Here is a 14,200-nt window from a genome sequence, read left to right as displayed (position 1 = left end):
GTAGCCTACTTCCATTCCTAATTTCAGCCAAATCAATTCAGTTATAACTCACTGAGCAAGAAGAAATAATGAATATCAAACATCCAACCTTTCACATTTATAATTCATATTATTAGGATTAGAATATCGTAATGAAGTTTAAATAAACAGATTAAATAAACACAAGAATAACAAATCAAAATGTAAATGCAAATAATTTTGCGGAGCGTATTAATACTATTTTGATAATACATAATATTATTATGTAGTAATAAAATCTGAAAATATTATTTTATATTGAAAACAGTTTAAATGAAAAATACTTAAGTACCTATTTATCTTGCTGTTAACGTGTTGTGAACCTATTAAAAAAAATATTGAATAACCCCTGTACAAAAAGTGAAGTAAAAAGATCATTTAGTCTGCTTTTTTCTAAACAAGACATTCAATTACAAAAAACAGAGTCATTTAGAATCTGGCACGTTGCATCTACCAAGGATGCATTACAGTAAGGCAACCATATTTTTGTATTCTTAATATTTGCTTTCAAAATTAGACCGATTTTTGTGCCACGCACTCGGAAAATTCTTCGGAGTCAAGAGCAATATGACTGGAGTAAATTCAGTTGCACTAAAAGTATAAACGTTACTTACCAGCTTTTCTCTTTAAAATCTGCTTTGCGAAAGTGTGGTCTTGACAGAGTACTGACAGTAGCGTATGTACCTTGTGTCTATTATGCTATGTCCGTCTCCGTGACTCTACCACCTGTTTGGATAGCAGAGTCTACTGAGAAAAGCCGGCAAGAAACTCAGCAGTTGCACTTTTCAATTCATAAAAGATATAGTCGTATGGTTGTGATACGTATGAATTCATCCTTAGAAAGTGGGTATTTATGATCGCCCTAGTCACAAGAGATGCTTTACAAATGAGGTTGCATTACAGGGAGCGTGTGGGGTCTCTGTCGGCCTCTGAACGCGCCACAAAAACTGTTTAATGTAGAGAACATTTACCATACACTTATTAAATAAATAAAGAACTTGAAATTCTTTATTAGAGGTTTGCTCTTCCTTTTTTTAGGGTTCCGTACCCAAAGGGTGCCAACGGGGCCCTAATACTAACCCTTCGCTGTCCGTCCGTCTGCCTGTAAGCGGGCTGTATCTCATGAACCGTAATAGGTAGAGAATTAAAATTTTCAGACGGGTCTGGCTGATATTCAGCATGCAGATAGCTGAATGACGTAGACGTCTGCTAAGAAAGTATTTTTGAAAATTCAACCCCTAAGGGGGTAAAATAGGGGTTTGGAATTTGCGTAGCCTACGTGGACGAAGTCACGGGAATAAGCTAGTGTCCCTATGAAATAAAATGAAAAATTCCTCACAGTATCTATGAACTATTTAGTGCTATAATTAAATGCATGTTTTGTAATTGGGGTAGGTATCTCAAAACATGCGTGATAATATAGCTAAGGTAACATTATACTTAAAAGCGTGTGGGGTCCACTCGAGCCTTTGAACGAGGCACAAAAACTGTTTAATTAGGGGACGATTATAGGCGCATTTACCTTACACCTAATGACAAGCATAATAGTTGCAGTAAAAAATATTATAAGTTTAATAATAATATACTTAAAGGGTTTCATAAAAACTTAACCAATAAGTTTTAATCAGATATTTCTATCTTCTTGACTTGATAAAAAGTTAATTGATAAAAAACTAAAGGTTTATAGTTTTATTCGATAAAATCGGTGTAGGTACATACTACATACATTAAAAAAGAAAACAGGCCGAGTTGAGAACTACCTCCTTTTTGGAGATCGGTTAATAAAAAAGAAGCAATCGTACCTAACCGATCAATTTAATGCCTAACGGGACTTAATATCTCCAAATAAATTAGGTCAATTTATACGCAAACCACTTAACTGTGCTACTACAAAGGAAAATGACACTGACATCCTTATTGAAATACGAGCTTTTGTCCACCATTGCAGTCACATGACTGTAGTTAGGACCATACGAGATTTTGGAGCTGGATATGAATATTCCATCTAGTCATGTTATGTCAGTCAGTCAGTCAGTGTGATGTCCATTTATAATTAACTAGAGGATGCCCGTGATTTCGTCCGCGTGGATTTAGGTATTTAAAGAACCCGTAGGAACTGTTTGATTTTCCGGGATAAAAAGTTGCATATGTCAATCACAGGGACGCAAGCTACCTCTGTACCAAATTTCATACAAATCAAACGGATGGATCTTTAGGAATCCCGTGGGAACCGTCCGTCCCGGGATATAAGCTAACCCTGTACCAAATTTCGTCAGAACCGGTTAAACTGTTGAGCCCTGAAAAGGTAGCAGATAGACAGACACACTTTCGCATTTATAATATTAGGATGGATATGGATATTGATACATTATGGCCTTGTTTCCTTGTGCTACCGGAAATTGATGAGCTCCTCAGTCAAACTTCTTTGTATTTGCAAATATCCAATGTCGATTTCACCGCAAACATTCGGTCATCTCTTTGTTTTCACTGAGGCATGCAATCTTTGTAGGTATAAATTCGACGGCCGCATATTTGCCATGTGTGTCACAGATTTGAATGCTATTTGCAATATTTTCCGGTTATTCACTCTGCTTAGACTTTGCAAGCGGGATAGCCTACACAAGGGATGATAGCCTCGGCTTCTTAGGAGGCTATCGGGGTGGTTTGACTGATGTTTGATCAAGGGCACGCATCTTAAGGATTTAAGGCCATAGTCTGCCACGCTGCTGGCACAATGCGGATTGGCGGACTTCACACACCTTTGAACTAACAGGCATACAGGTTTCCTCACGATGTTTTCCTTCACTGTTAAAGCAAGTGATATTTAATTGGTTAAAACGCACATAACTGAAAAAGAGAGGCGTGCCTGGGATCGAACCCCCGACTTCCGATTAGGAGTCGGACGTTCTAACCACTAGGCTATCACAGATTATCAAAGAGTGTGTAGTCTGCCAATCCGCACTTGGTCAGCGTGTGCCAGCCAGCCAGATCTGGTTACAGCCAAGGGCTAGGCTATAATTTCATATCCTTTTTATTCCCATGGATTTCGCTCTTATTCTAGTATGACTAAGGTGCGCCACAGATCGCCTTGGATCGAAAAATGAAGGAAAATATTAGTCCATCGTAGACACAAAGATTAAGACACTGAAACGATAGTGCACTCCATGGTTTTAATTATTCATTCACGGTGTAAATAGTTGTACAACGTATGCAAGCCTGACCCGGTTGCGTGTACCAGATACACCTCACACTGATAAGATAGGACTAGCATGTAAATATCCCACTTCTGATTAATGAAGCCCTATTGCTTAACTTTTAGTGATGTTGCCCACGGCAACTTTTGCAACTATTCAGTAGTGCGCTTTTGCTGAAATAGATAGCTGCAGCAAGAATTTTTGCTGTAATCGAAAACAGTCAATAGTAATTGCAATCATCTCTAACCAGTTGACATTGTTTCGTTATTGGCTGTTTGTATATTTTACTCAACTGTTGCAGCAAAAATAACATAAATTCGGCCAATCACAATACATTGTATGTATGTGAGAATGTACGAGTCAGGACAGATAGGGACACCAACATAAATATCAAATACCTAACTTTGCCAGCAGTCTGAATGAAAGCTGTTTTGAAATCTTTGGGCTCAAGTTTAGCTCAGTTTTAAACCGTTTTGCTTGGAAATAAGTTCAAAGATATTCAGTAGGCCGAAAACGTTCAGAATAACTTTTAGTTAGGTACCAACCATATTAATCAGGTAATTTCACTGTTTCGCCAGCTCCCTTAATAACCTCGTAAATCCACAATCGACAGAGTAAAGGCCGGGACCACCGTGAAATTGGCAATGAAAAAGCAAAAGTCAAAGTTCGTTGAACCTGTTCCTGAGAATTTGTCTCTTTTATTTTGAAATCCGCGGCCCATTCGACCGCGATGTTTTATTGGCCCTTCGATAGATACCATCGAGAGTATGCGAGGAATTAACGGATGAACTTTAATGCGAATAGCACTTTGATAGCTATGGCATTAATTATGCTACCTATATCTAAACTTATTTTGTCAAATTAGGTAAATGTTTTTGAAAACAAGTGTAAATTAAAAATTTTCAACACCCCCGACAAATCATTTTCAAATAAATAATTATGTATATCTAGGCAACGTCCATCTTGACAGCTTGACATTTGTCAATTGACACTTGAATATTATGAACTTAAGGGTTATCTAACCTTCTTTTCTACAAGAAAACTAGAAAATAGCTGATAACTTTTAAACGGCTGAACCAATTTTTTTGGATTATAGCTAAGAACACTCTCGATCAAGCCACCTTTCAAACAAAAAAAACTAAATTAAAATCGGTTCATTCGTTTAGGCGCTACGATGCCACAGACAGATACACAGATACACAGACACACAGATACACAGATACACACCTCAAACTTATAACACCCCTCTTTTTGGGTCGGGGGTTAAAAAAAACGAATTGAATTTCGCATGATTTTGAACACATGTTTGTGATTAGTTGGTTACATCAAGAGATTTTTGGCTCTGTCATTTGTATTGGATTACGTAACAGAGAGAGATTATTCTAACTTTTTTATGTGGATAGAGTATTACTAGATGATGCCCGCGACTTCATCCGCGTGGATTTAGGTTTTTTTAAATCCCGTGGGAACTCTTTGATTTTCCAGGATAAAAAGTAGCCTATGTGCTAATCCTGGATATTATCTATCTCCAGTCTAAATTTCAGCCAAATCCGTCCAGTAGTTTTGGCGTGAAGGAGTAACAAACATACACACACACACACACACACACACACACACACACACACACACATACAAACTTTTGCCTTTATAATATTAGTGTGACATAGTCGAAGTAAGCCCGAGTCGATTCGAGCCCATTTGGGGGTCGTTTTTCAAAGGGGTCTGCTCCAGATCATCTCCCGACAGTACCTATCAGCAGATATTTTTCGCTGCTTTCTAGGTACAGCTTTTAGAGTTCCGTACCTCAAAAGGAAAAATGGAACCTTTATAGGATCACTTTCTTACCTATCTGTCTGTCTGTCGGTCCGTCCGTCCGTCTGTCCGTCGTGTCTGTCAAGAAAACCTATAGGGTACATCACGTTGACATAGAATCATGAAAGGAAGGTAGGTAGGTCTTATAGCACTAGTAAAGGAATAAATCCGAAAACAAGGACTTTGTAGTTACATCATTAAAAAAATTAAAATGTGTTTCAATTTTCAAAGTAAGATAACTATATACCTACTGAGTGAGGTATGATATGAAAAGACTTTACCTGTACATTCTAAAACAGATTTTTATGCATAATAGTTTTTGATTTATCGTGAAAAATGTCGGAAAAAATACCCGAGTACGGAATCCTCGGTGCGTGAGTCTGACTCGCACCTGGCCGGTTTTAAATAAAATTAAGTATATTCGTCACCTAGCCTAGGTAGGCACTTCAAAACTATTGATATATTTATCCTGGTAGCACTACATAATATTATGAGTTAGTTAGTACGTAATTACTGGTAAGCCCCTTGTATTTGCAGGGCGGCCTACATTTGGCACGGTTTCCGAAACTAATAAACGGATTTACAGCTTTAGCGCGAAACGTGCTTTTAACTCGCGTTAAATTTTCGCTTTACGCTGGGTACCCATAATTTGTGTAGGTATTAGAAAACCCTACTATATTATGTGTATGTATTCACTATTTATTTATTTATTTATTTACTATAGTATCGCCCACAGAGTTACACATTTAAATTATACATGTTGTTCCTTAAATTCTAGGGCTCTTATGCAACTCCACTTACGGGCAGTCACAGCGTGCATTAACATAAACATAAGTCGTACAGTAAAATATAAAATATAATATAATAGCTAACCTAAGGACTATGAAAAAATGCCTAAGTTATAAATTTTAAAAGAATATAATAAGATGGAAATTAAGTTAAAGTAAAGTTAGGTTAAACTAAGCTAAATTATCTAAATCATCTAAAATACAATCCTATCGATGATATCACTACCCATATTATAGATACGAAAGTGTGTTTGTTCGTTGTTTTGTCCTTCAATCACGCCGCAACGGAACAATATATCAACGTGATTCCTTGCATGGATGTAACTAAACACCTGGACTGTGACACAGGCAACTTTTTATCCCGGGAATTTCTAAAAAACCTAAATCTATTTGGTACAGGGATAGCTTGCATCCCGAGACTGATATGGGCTAATTTGTATTCCGGAAAATCAAAAAGTTCCCATGGGATGATGATAAAAAATATCATCTACTTACAATAACATGGATGTAGGAAATAATGTCTTCTCATAGTCTAAGGTTAATAATAAATTCTTATACCTAGGATTTCCAAATGGGCAAATTATTGCAAGAAGTTTTCTGGAAAGACAAAGCCTCCATCAACTTTCCCAACAAGACATCGTAGGCATTTACTAGTGTAGAATCGACGTGAAAATGAGCTAAGCTGCGAGGCATTCATTTAATGGTTCAGCTCCACTATCGGATTCGGCAAATGATTCAATATATAGCGAATTATATAGTAGTTGACGGCAATTGCAACGTTCCGCACATTCGCCAGTGTTCCAGATCCTTTTTTTCACGCACGTGCAAACTGTGGAATCAACTCCCTTCTGCGGTGTTCCCATTAGATTGCAACATGGGGTTATTCAAGGGGCGGACCAGCAAGATCCTGAAATGCCGGCAACGCATTGGCGGTTCCTCTTGTACTGCAAAATAATGTTCATGTGTGGTACACAGGTGATAATTCTTTGTTTTTCCGACATATATTATCTAGTACAGCATAGTACTATTACATTATATTACACCATAGTCATAGAATCTCAGGTCTGCCAGCCGACTGATTTGCCAAACATTTTAAGCCAAACACAATCTCCGTATCCCGAATTGTGTGGACAGTTATTTTGCCGAATGCCGAACTACACAGATACCAAGATTTTCTCAATTCTTGATAGTAGAGCTGTACCGTTCGGTATTTACTAGGTTTTATTGGCTAGAGAGCGCTTGTCTAAGCCACCTCTGGCCTTAGGCAAGAGGCTGTAATTGCCAGTTTGTGTGGCGTGATTCCAAGTTTACTTCGAGACAATTGTGATGTGTCTATTCCATTAATTCGTAGAAGTGACAGCGTGACTTCATAAGTGGTGATTAAATTACGAAAACTGGGATGGAAGCTTGAATGAGAATCAGAAATGAAAGAATCAAGGGGACTTCGTCTGTGGTGGCGTTTGCTGGCGCGCGTGTTGTGACTTTTTGGAGTGTTTTTTTTGTTAAAACTGACTGGAAAGCGCTCTAAGGGGGTGCCGTGCGTATGTCGGTGAGCGGCGGCACAGACGGGGTGCATACTTGTATAGTTTAGCTAACTTGTTACAAATAACTACAAACTTGACATTGGCTAATCATTGTAAAAGCCAGACGAGAGAGAAAAAAAAAAGAATCAAAACAAAAAAGATACGGTATACACGTCAAGAAAAACAGGTAGAAGGTACGATTCGCGGTCCTTGTAGGACGTAGTACTCGTACATAGTTTTTTTCTGGCAAAGACCACAGAATATTTATTTGCATATTCCATGTAAAGAAGGTTCACTTCGCATAGTGACGCAGTTAAGAGGGGTCTCTCCATCACTCGCTTCATACAAACGTAGTTCCAATTTCATTTGAATATTAAGCAACCAAAGTCCATGAAATTTTGCAGACATACTCTAGAATTGCTTAATATTCAAATGAAATTGGAACTACGATTGTATGGAGTAAGTGACGGAGAGAGCCCTGTTAAGTGGAGTTCAGCTCGCAGCTCATACTTCGATGTGGCCTGAAAAATGAAAGCCTCACTTTCTATTGTGTAAGCTCTCTTTCTTCTCCCTCTTACTACATAGTTAGAGCCGCTCCTTCGTCCTTCTTCTAGACAACTTCGTCTAACCTCTTCTATGTTGAAATTAATTATGTAATCATGGGGCTACCTGCATAGAGATAATATTTTGACGGCTGCCAGTGACGTTTTGTTAGAGGTTCTCTAACTGCAAGTTAAAAACTTGTAAACTGTAGGGTCTGTGCCAGTTCGTAATGCTCTTCCAAGAAGTTTCTACTTTAGTCACTATTACTAAGAAAGACGGCTATATTGACTTCTATTGCGACATAAACGCAACGTTTATTTTCTGTCCCGTCCATTTTATTTGAACTGTGACACAAAGATTAATAAATTATTGTCTGTGGCGTAACATAAAAGCGAAATAATTCACAGTGATGCAACGCCGCCACTCCCTTGACGTGCAGATGTCCGGAACCCATCGCGAACTCGACTGAAGTCAACTAATTAATTCTTTTGATTGACGCCCGAATAGAATAGCTTTTTAGGGTTCCGTACGCGAACGGTGCCAACGGGACCCTACTACTACGTCTCCGCTGTCCGTCCGTACGTCGGATCGTCCGTCTGTCCGTCCATCCGTCCGTTCATCCGTCCGTCTGTCTGTCTGCCAGCGGGTTATACCTATCTCGTGAACCGTAACACGTAGAGAGTTGGAATTTTCACAAAATGTGTAATAATAAACATTCCAAAATGGCCGCCATGAAAAATAAAAAATAAAACAAAAGGTGTTATTTTAGGTTTAGTTGCTATTTTGTAGTATTAACACGAATTGCTTACTTTTATTTTTATTCTTTATAGTGATTTTGTTGAGCTAAATAAACTTTTATTTATTTATTTATTTTATTTTTATTTATTTATAATACGGAACCCTTCGTATGCGAGTCCGATTCGCACTTGACTGTTTTTTTGTATTTTCATTTGTTGTGTACGATTACGAAACTTCAGCGACTTTATACAGAGTGTAGCTAACCTGTAAATCAAGAATTTGCTAGTGACAACCCTACTCGCCAGAGAGGTGATCACGATTTTCAAATATGGGGGACCGAATGGAGAAGAGAGGAGGTGGCGAGTTGTGGTCTCATTTTGAGAGGAGCTTATTCCGTGCTCGATGGATTAACGATGATCATGATGATGGTGAATTCACTTCTTTCTCAACATGCAACATGCTTTTAAAATATTGAATGTTGACTCTAAGATCTAACCCGTTGCATTTCTGCATAAGTGCTAACGCGGCCCTTCTCAGAATGGCAACACTGTATACTGTAGTCTGCAGAGCACTGTGAAAGGTTGTGTGTAAAACGACTGTTTCTAAGTATTATTCAGTTCCTCGAACTTAGGAATTCTACTTGAGGTCTAAACTATAGTTATATACCTTCAAGTCAAAAGTGAAAAGGCATCATCTTTCTAGGCAAGCGCACTCACTCCATCTTGGTATAGTTACAAGGTAGAGTCAAAGAGGAAAAGGTAGAGTATCTTACTTTGAAAACTGAAACGCATTTAAATATTTTTTCTGTGATGTAACCACATATATAGGTTTTCTTGACACGACGGACAGACAGACAGACAGACAGTTAGAAAAAACCTAAATCCACGCGGGTGAAGCCGCGGGTACCATCTAGTTGTAAATAAAAATGATTTCGGCTATATTCACGTCTCTAGATAAGTACTTCAGTACTTACATAATATTTTTTACTCGTTTACTTTACCTTTATAATTAACTAAACGTAACGTAAAAAACATCGATATGTTGGTAGCAAAGTTGGTAGCCTTGGAGAAGATAAATTACTGAACGAAAATAAACAAATTGTTGCTTGGGGCATGGATAATTAATTATTATAATTATTTAATGTTAAAATATGGGAATGTTGTGATAAAGTTTATGTATTTATATTTTGTAAAGTGGTGATAAGTAATAAAAAAAAAGAATACCCGGCTGAGTTTGTTGTGGCCTGTGGGCTCTTCTCAGACTTGGGCGTGTTTGGAACCCTCGTAGCTTTGGTTTTAAGTTACGTAACAATTTCGACCATCAAAAGGAGTACAATTGTACCTACTTTGATGATTTTGACTTTTGACTTTGTATTCTTAGGTGGCAATACAAGTCACTTAGGTAGATAGTTCTTTTGTAAGATGTTCATAAAAATTCAGACAAGGTACGAGGTGAAGTTGAAAAGGGTTCCGTGCGTTTGCTCTTCAAAAGTGACCCCCAAAAATTATCCAAAAAACATAAATAGTTATGATTTTTTACCAAAAAATTCTTATAGTTATGTTGTGTACCTTTCTACTTAGTCTGTCCAGTAGAGAAAATTCATATAAGTAATTTATTTCCACAAAAATGTGCTTCCAGTTAGTAAAATCCTTCAAAAATTATTTTATATTATTAGGTATATGGATTAGAAATTCGTTAGTTCATGTTCTGCAAAAGGTAGGTAGGTAGGTCACGAAAACAATGTTAACGTACCTACCCATATTCGATTATCCTGTTATATGCCATCAGAGTCTTCCAAAGTATCATCAGAGTCCTCAATAATACTATAATCATTAATCATTATCATCCAAACTACCTAATAATTAAGGTGTCTTCAAAACTTCAACTCAATCAAGTAGCGAAAAATCACTAACCAATTTCCAAGGAACGACAACACAAGAACGAGATAATCTAATAAAAAGCTTTTAATATAATATGTATGTATGTATGTACATTTAAAAACCTAAACAAACCGCCGTCTTGTCTGCCGGGAAAACTACAGCCACTTTCCCAACGTCCTAGGATGTGCCATTTTCAGCTCTAGACAGATTGAAATAGAGGTGATGGAAAGTGCAGGAGAAAGCTGGTAGAAAGTATGTCGACCCGCAGCATATGGCGACCACGTGACGTGGCCAATTGTCATGGTCGGTAAATTCCCAGCTGTAAGTTAGACCAGACTATAGCTAGGGAGTTGGTAGCAATAGAAATAGAAAAGATTTTTATTCAAAACCTCGCGCGCGGAGCGTCGCTCCCTCAATTATTATCGGGGATTATGTTATACTAGCTTACGCCCGCGACTTCGTCTGTGTGGATTTAGGTTTTTCGAAATCCCGTGGGAACTCTTTGATTTTCCGAGATAAAAAGTAGCCTATGTGCTAATCCAGGATATTATCTATCTCCATTCCGAATTTCAGCCAAATCCGTCCAGTGGTTTTTGCGTGAAGGAGTAACAAACATACACACACACACACACACACACATACAAACTTTCGCCTTTATAATATTAGTGTGATTCCTTTCTGATAACACCTTCTAGAATCTAGACTAAGTATAGCTAGGGAGTTTGTAGCAAAAGAAATAATTTTTTTTTCAAAAACCTTCTCCTTCCAGGTTAGCCCGCTTCCATCTTAGACTGCATCATCACTTACCACCAGGTGAGATTGTAGTCAAGGGCTGACTGTATCTGAATAAAAAAAATACGTCTTGGCCACGTCCGTGCTAACCTCCTCCCTTGATTAATCTATACTAATAAATAAAATTGGAGTGTCTGTCTGTAATTTCGAAATAACTACCGCATATTAAGGTCATATGGTTATTTGAACGATACTATAACTGAATCACACGTTTTTAAAATTTTTGTCTGTCTGTCTGTCTGTCTGTCTGTCTGTCTGTTTGAAAAGGCTAATCTCGGGAACGGCTGAACCAATTTTAACGGGATTTTCACAGACAAGTAGAGAATTGACCAGGGAGTAACATAGGCTACTTTTTTAACCGACTTTCAAAAAGGGAGTTGTGTTTTTCAACCTATGTACACCGAAATCTCCGAGATTTGTGAACCGATTTGCGTCATTTCTTTTTTAATCGATAGAGGAACTTTGCTACATTGTTTCATAAAAAATTTGTAGTCCAACTCCTCAATCCTGATGCTGCAGGGGATCTGACCAATCCACGCGGGCGAAGCTGCGGGCATCAGCTAGTACATTATATATCCTTTCCCTCGCGTCTACATGAAAGACCCATTGTTCTAATAAGTGAAAATAATTTTCTACCAGCTCTTTTGTTTCTAGATTTATCGTAATGCTAATAAGACTTACGGTGTTATTCAGGCGGGCGGAATATAAATGGCTAATATATTCCATTGATTTGCTGCATATTTTGAGCTGCAGACTGGGGAAAGCATTTCTGTCTACAAGATTAGTGAGTATAATGATGGGAAATGTTTTGGATTCCTTAATAATAGATACTCGCATAGTACTATCAGGCTATATCTTTTGAAATGCCGGCTTTGTTTATTAAGCTACTCTCATGGTCAGTGACGGATTAAGACTACTTGATGCCCTAAGCAATCCATGCCTGTGGGCCCCCCTATCCGTATGTCAACTAGAATCGGTCTTTAAACCTTTACCGCCTAAGAACATTAGTTTTTTTGTAGAATAAGATGATGAGATGTAACGTACTTTAGAAGTGGAGTAGGTGCGACAACAATAAAAACCAAAGCATAATTTATTTATTTATTGAAATTCGCCTTGCGGATTTTGGAGGCATTCGAATTGTCGAATGCACAAGCGGGCAGCGAGTGGGCAAGCGGGAGTGGGGTTAGTCGGACTCTATGTCAACTTAAAACGCGCGAATTTCCAAATTAGTCCTATTTGTGCTTCTTCTGGTGCCCCCTCAGACGTGATGCCCTAGGCAATTGCTTAATTTGATTAAGGGTTAATCCGTCACTGCTCATGGTTCTCTACTATTTATGAAGAACTAGAAGATACGTGCAACTTCATTATTCTACGCAGTTCCCGTGGGATTTTTAAAAACCAATTTTTTTTAAGTTCATTATAGGCAAGTGTTTGACCACAATCGCACCTGATCTATCCATGCGGGATTTAGGTTTTTAAAAATCCTGTGAGAACTTTTTGATTGTTCGGGCCATCATAAAAAGGTAGTAGGTGTTCCCGGGATGCAAACTATCTCTCATCGAAATCAGTTAAGCTAATGTGCTGTGGCCCTTGAAAAGTCAGACTGAAAGATAAACAGACAGACACTCTTTCGCATTTATAATATTAATATGGATTACCCGGAACAGAGCTGTGATATATGTGAAGGAAAATATCATGAAGAAACCTGCATGCCTGAGAATTCTGTTATTGTTCTCAAAGTTGTGTGAAGTTCGCCAATTCCCATCGGGCCAGCGTTGTGGACTATAGCCTAAACTCTTCTCATTCTGAGAGGAGATCTGGGCTCAGTAGTGAGTCAGCGATGAGTTGATTATATGAGGCTTCATCCTAGTGGATTTAAAATACAAAAAGTTGTGTAAAAATCCCGTGGAGACTATGATTTTTCCGAAATAAAATTATATAATCTCCGGGATACAATCTATTTCTCTATCTTTTGTAAAAATCAGTTACGGAAGGGCAGTGAAAAGCTAGACAGACAAACAGACAGACAGTCACACTTTCGCATGGATCTTGGAACATGGAACATGCAAGGGAGATGACAATAAAACAGCTATTTAAACATTAAATAAATATAATAGGCATATTTATTGTTTAGCGTTAAGCCCAGGGGTGGGCAGCTTGAGGCTGGTGGCGACATCGGCCGGCACGTCCAGGTAGGTCCTCTCCAGCCCGACGGTGAGGATGAGGGCGCGCAGCCGCTCCACCTCGATGGGGTCTCCCTCACTGGCCCACACGGTCATCGACGAGTTCATGGCTTTGGACTCTCGGAGAAGGTCCAAGACAACCGGCTGGCTGTTGGATGCGAGACCTGCGCGAACCTGAATAGAATAAAATGAGTTTTGAATTTGATACATGAATTTAACTTGCTACTCGCTACAGCAATTCGCGGGATTGGAATTTTATACATGGGCATAATATTACTTATTATAAATCGAATCTTTGAAAAGAGCAACCCTTGAAATTCTTGCTGGTTTAAAAAAAAGCGAGCATACGAGCAAACCTGATGTTAAGTGATTACCGCCGCCCATAACATTTGCAGCACCAGAGGAACCGCCAATGCGTGGAATCGCCTTTCAGGAATACCACCCCTTAGATAACCCTATGTTTTAATCTAGTGGGAACACCGCCGAAGGCAGTTGGTTCCACAGTTCGCATGCAAACTCAAACTCAAAGTCAAATCATTTATTCAAAGTAGGTACTCCTATTGATGGTCGAAATTGTTAGATTCTTAAGATGATATAGTGGTGATAATAATTAATTACGCAAACTTAAAACTAAAGTTACCTTACGAGGGTTCCAAGCGCGCCCAGATCTGAGAAGAGCCCACACGGCCGGACGAATGCTTTATGTCAGTAGGAGAGGCTCCGAACTTT

General features: G+C 38.4%; 1 protein-coding gene across 1 annotated transcript in view; it reads right to left on the bottom strand.

The window, feature by feature from the left end:
* Nucleotides 1-13,380: 13,380 nt before the first annotated feature.
* The window catches only part of LOC123869701 (sensory neuron membrane protein 1-like), a 36,229-nt gene continuing 35,409 nt past the window's right edge, over nt 13,381-14,200 (bottom strand). Inside the window, exon 15 of the mRNA XM_045912691.1 lies at nt 13,381-13,645. Coding sequence (XP_045768647.1) covers nt 13,412-13,645 — 234 coding nt within the window. The 3' untranslated portion in view covers nt 13,381-13,411. The remainder of the gene's footprint in view (nt 13,646-14,200) is intronic.

Source organism: Maniola jurtina, chromosome 11 (assembly GCF_905333055.1).
Source record: "Maniola jurtina chromosome 11, ilManJurt1.1, whole genome shotgun sequence".
Classification (NCBI taxonomy): domain Eukaryota; kingdom Metazoa; phylum Arthropoda; class Insecta; order Lepidoptera; family Nymphalidae; genus Maniola; species Maniola jurtina.
Note: the sequence above shows the minus strand (reverse complement) of the source record. Positions and strands in the feature narration are given on the sequence as shown.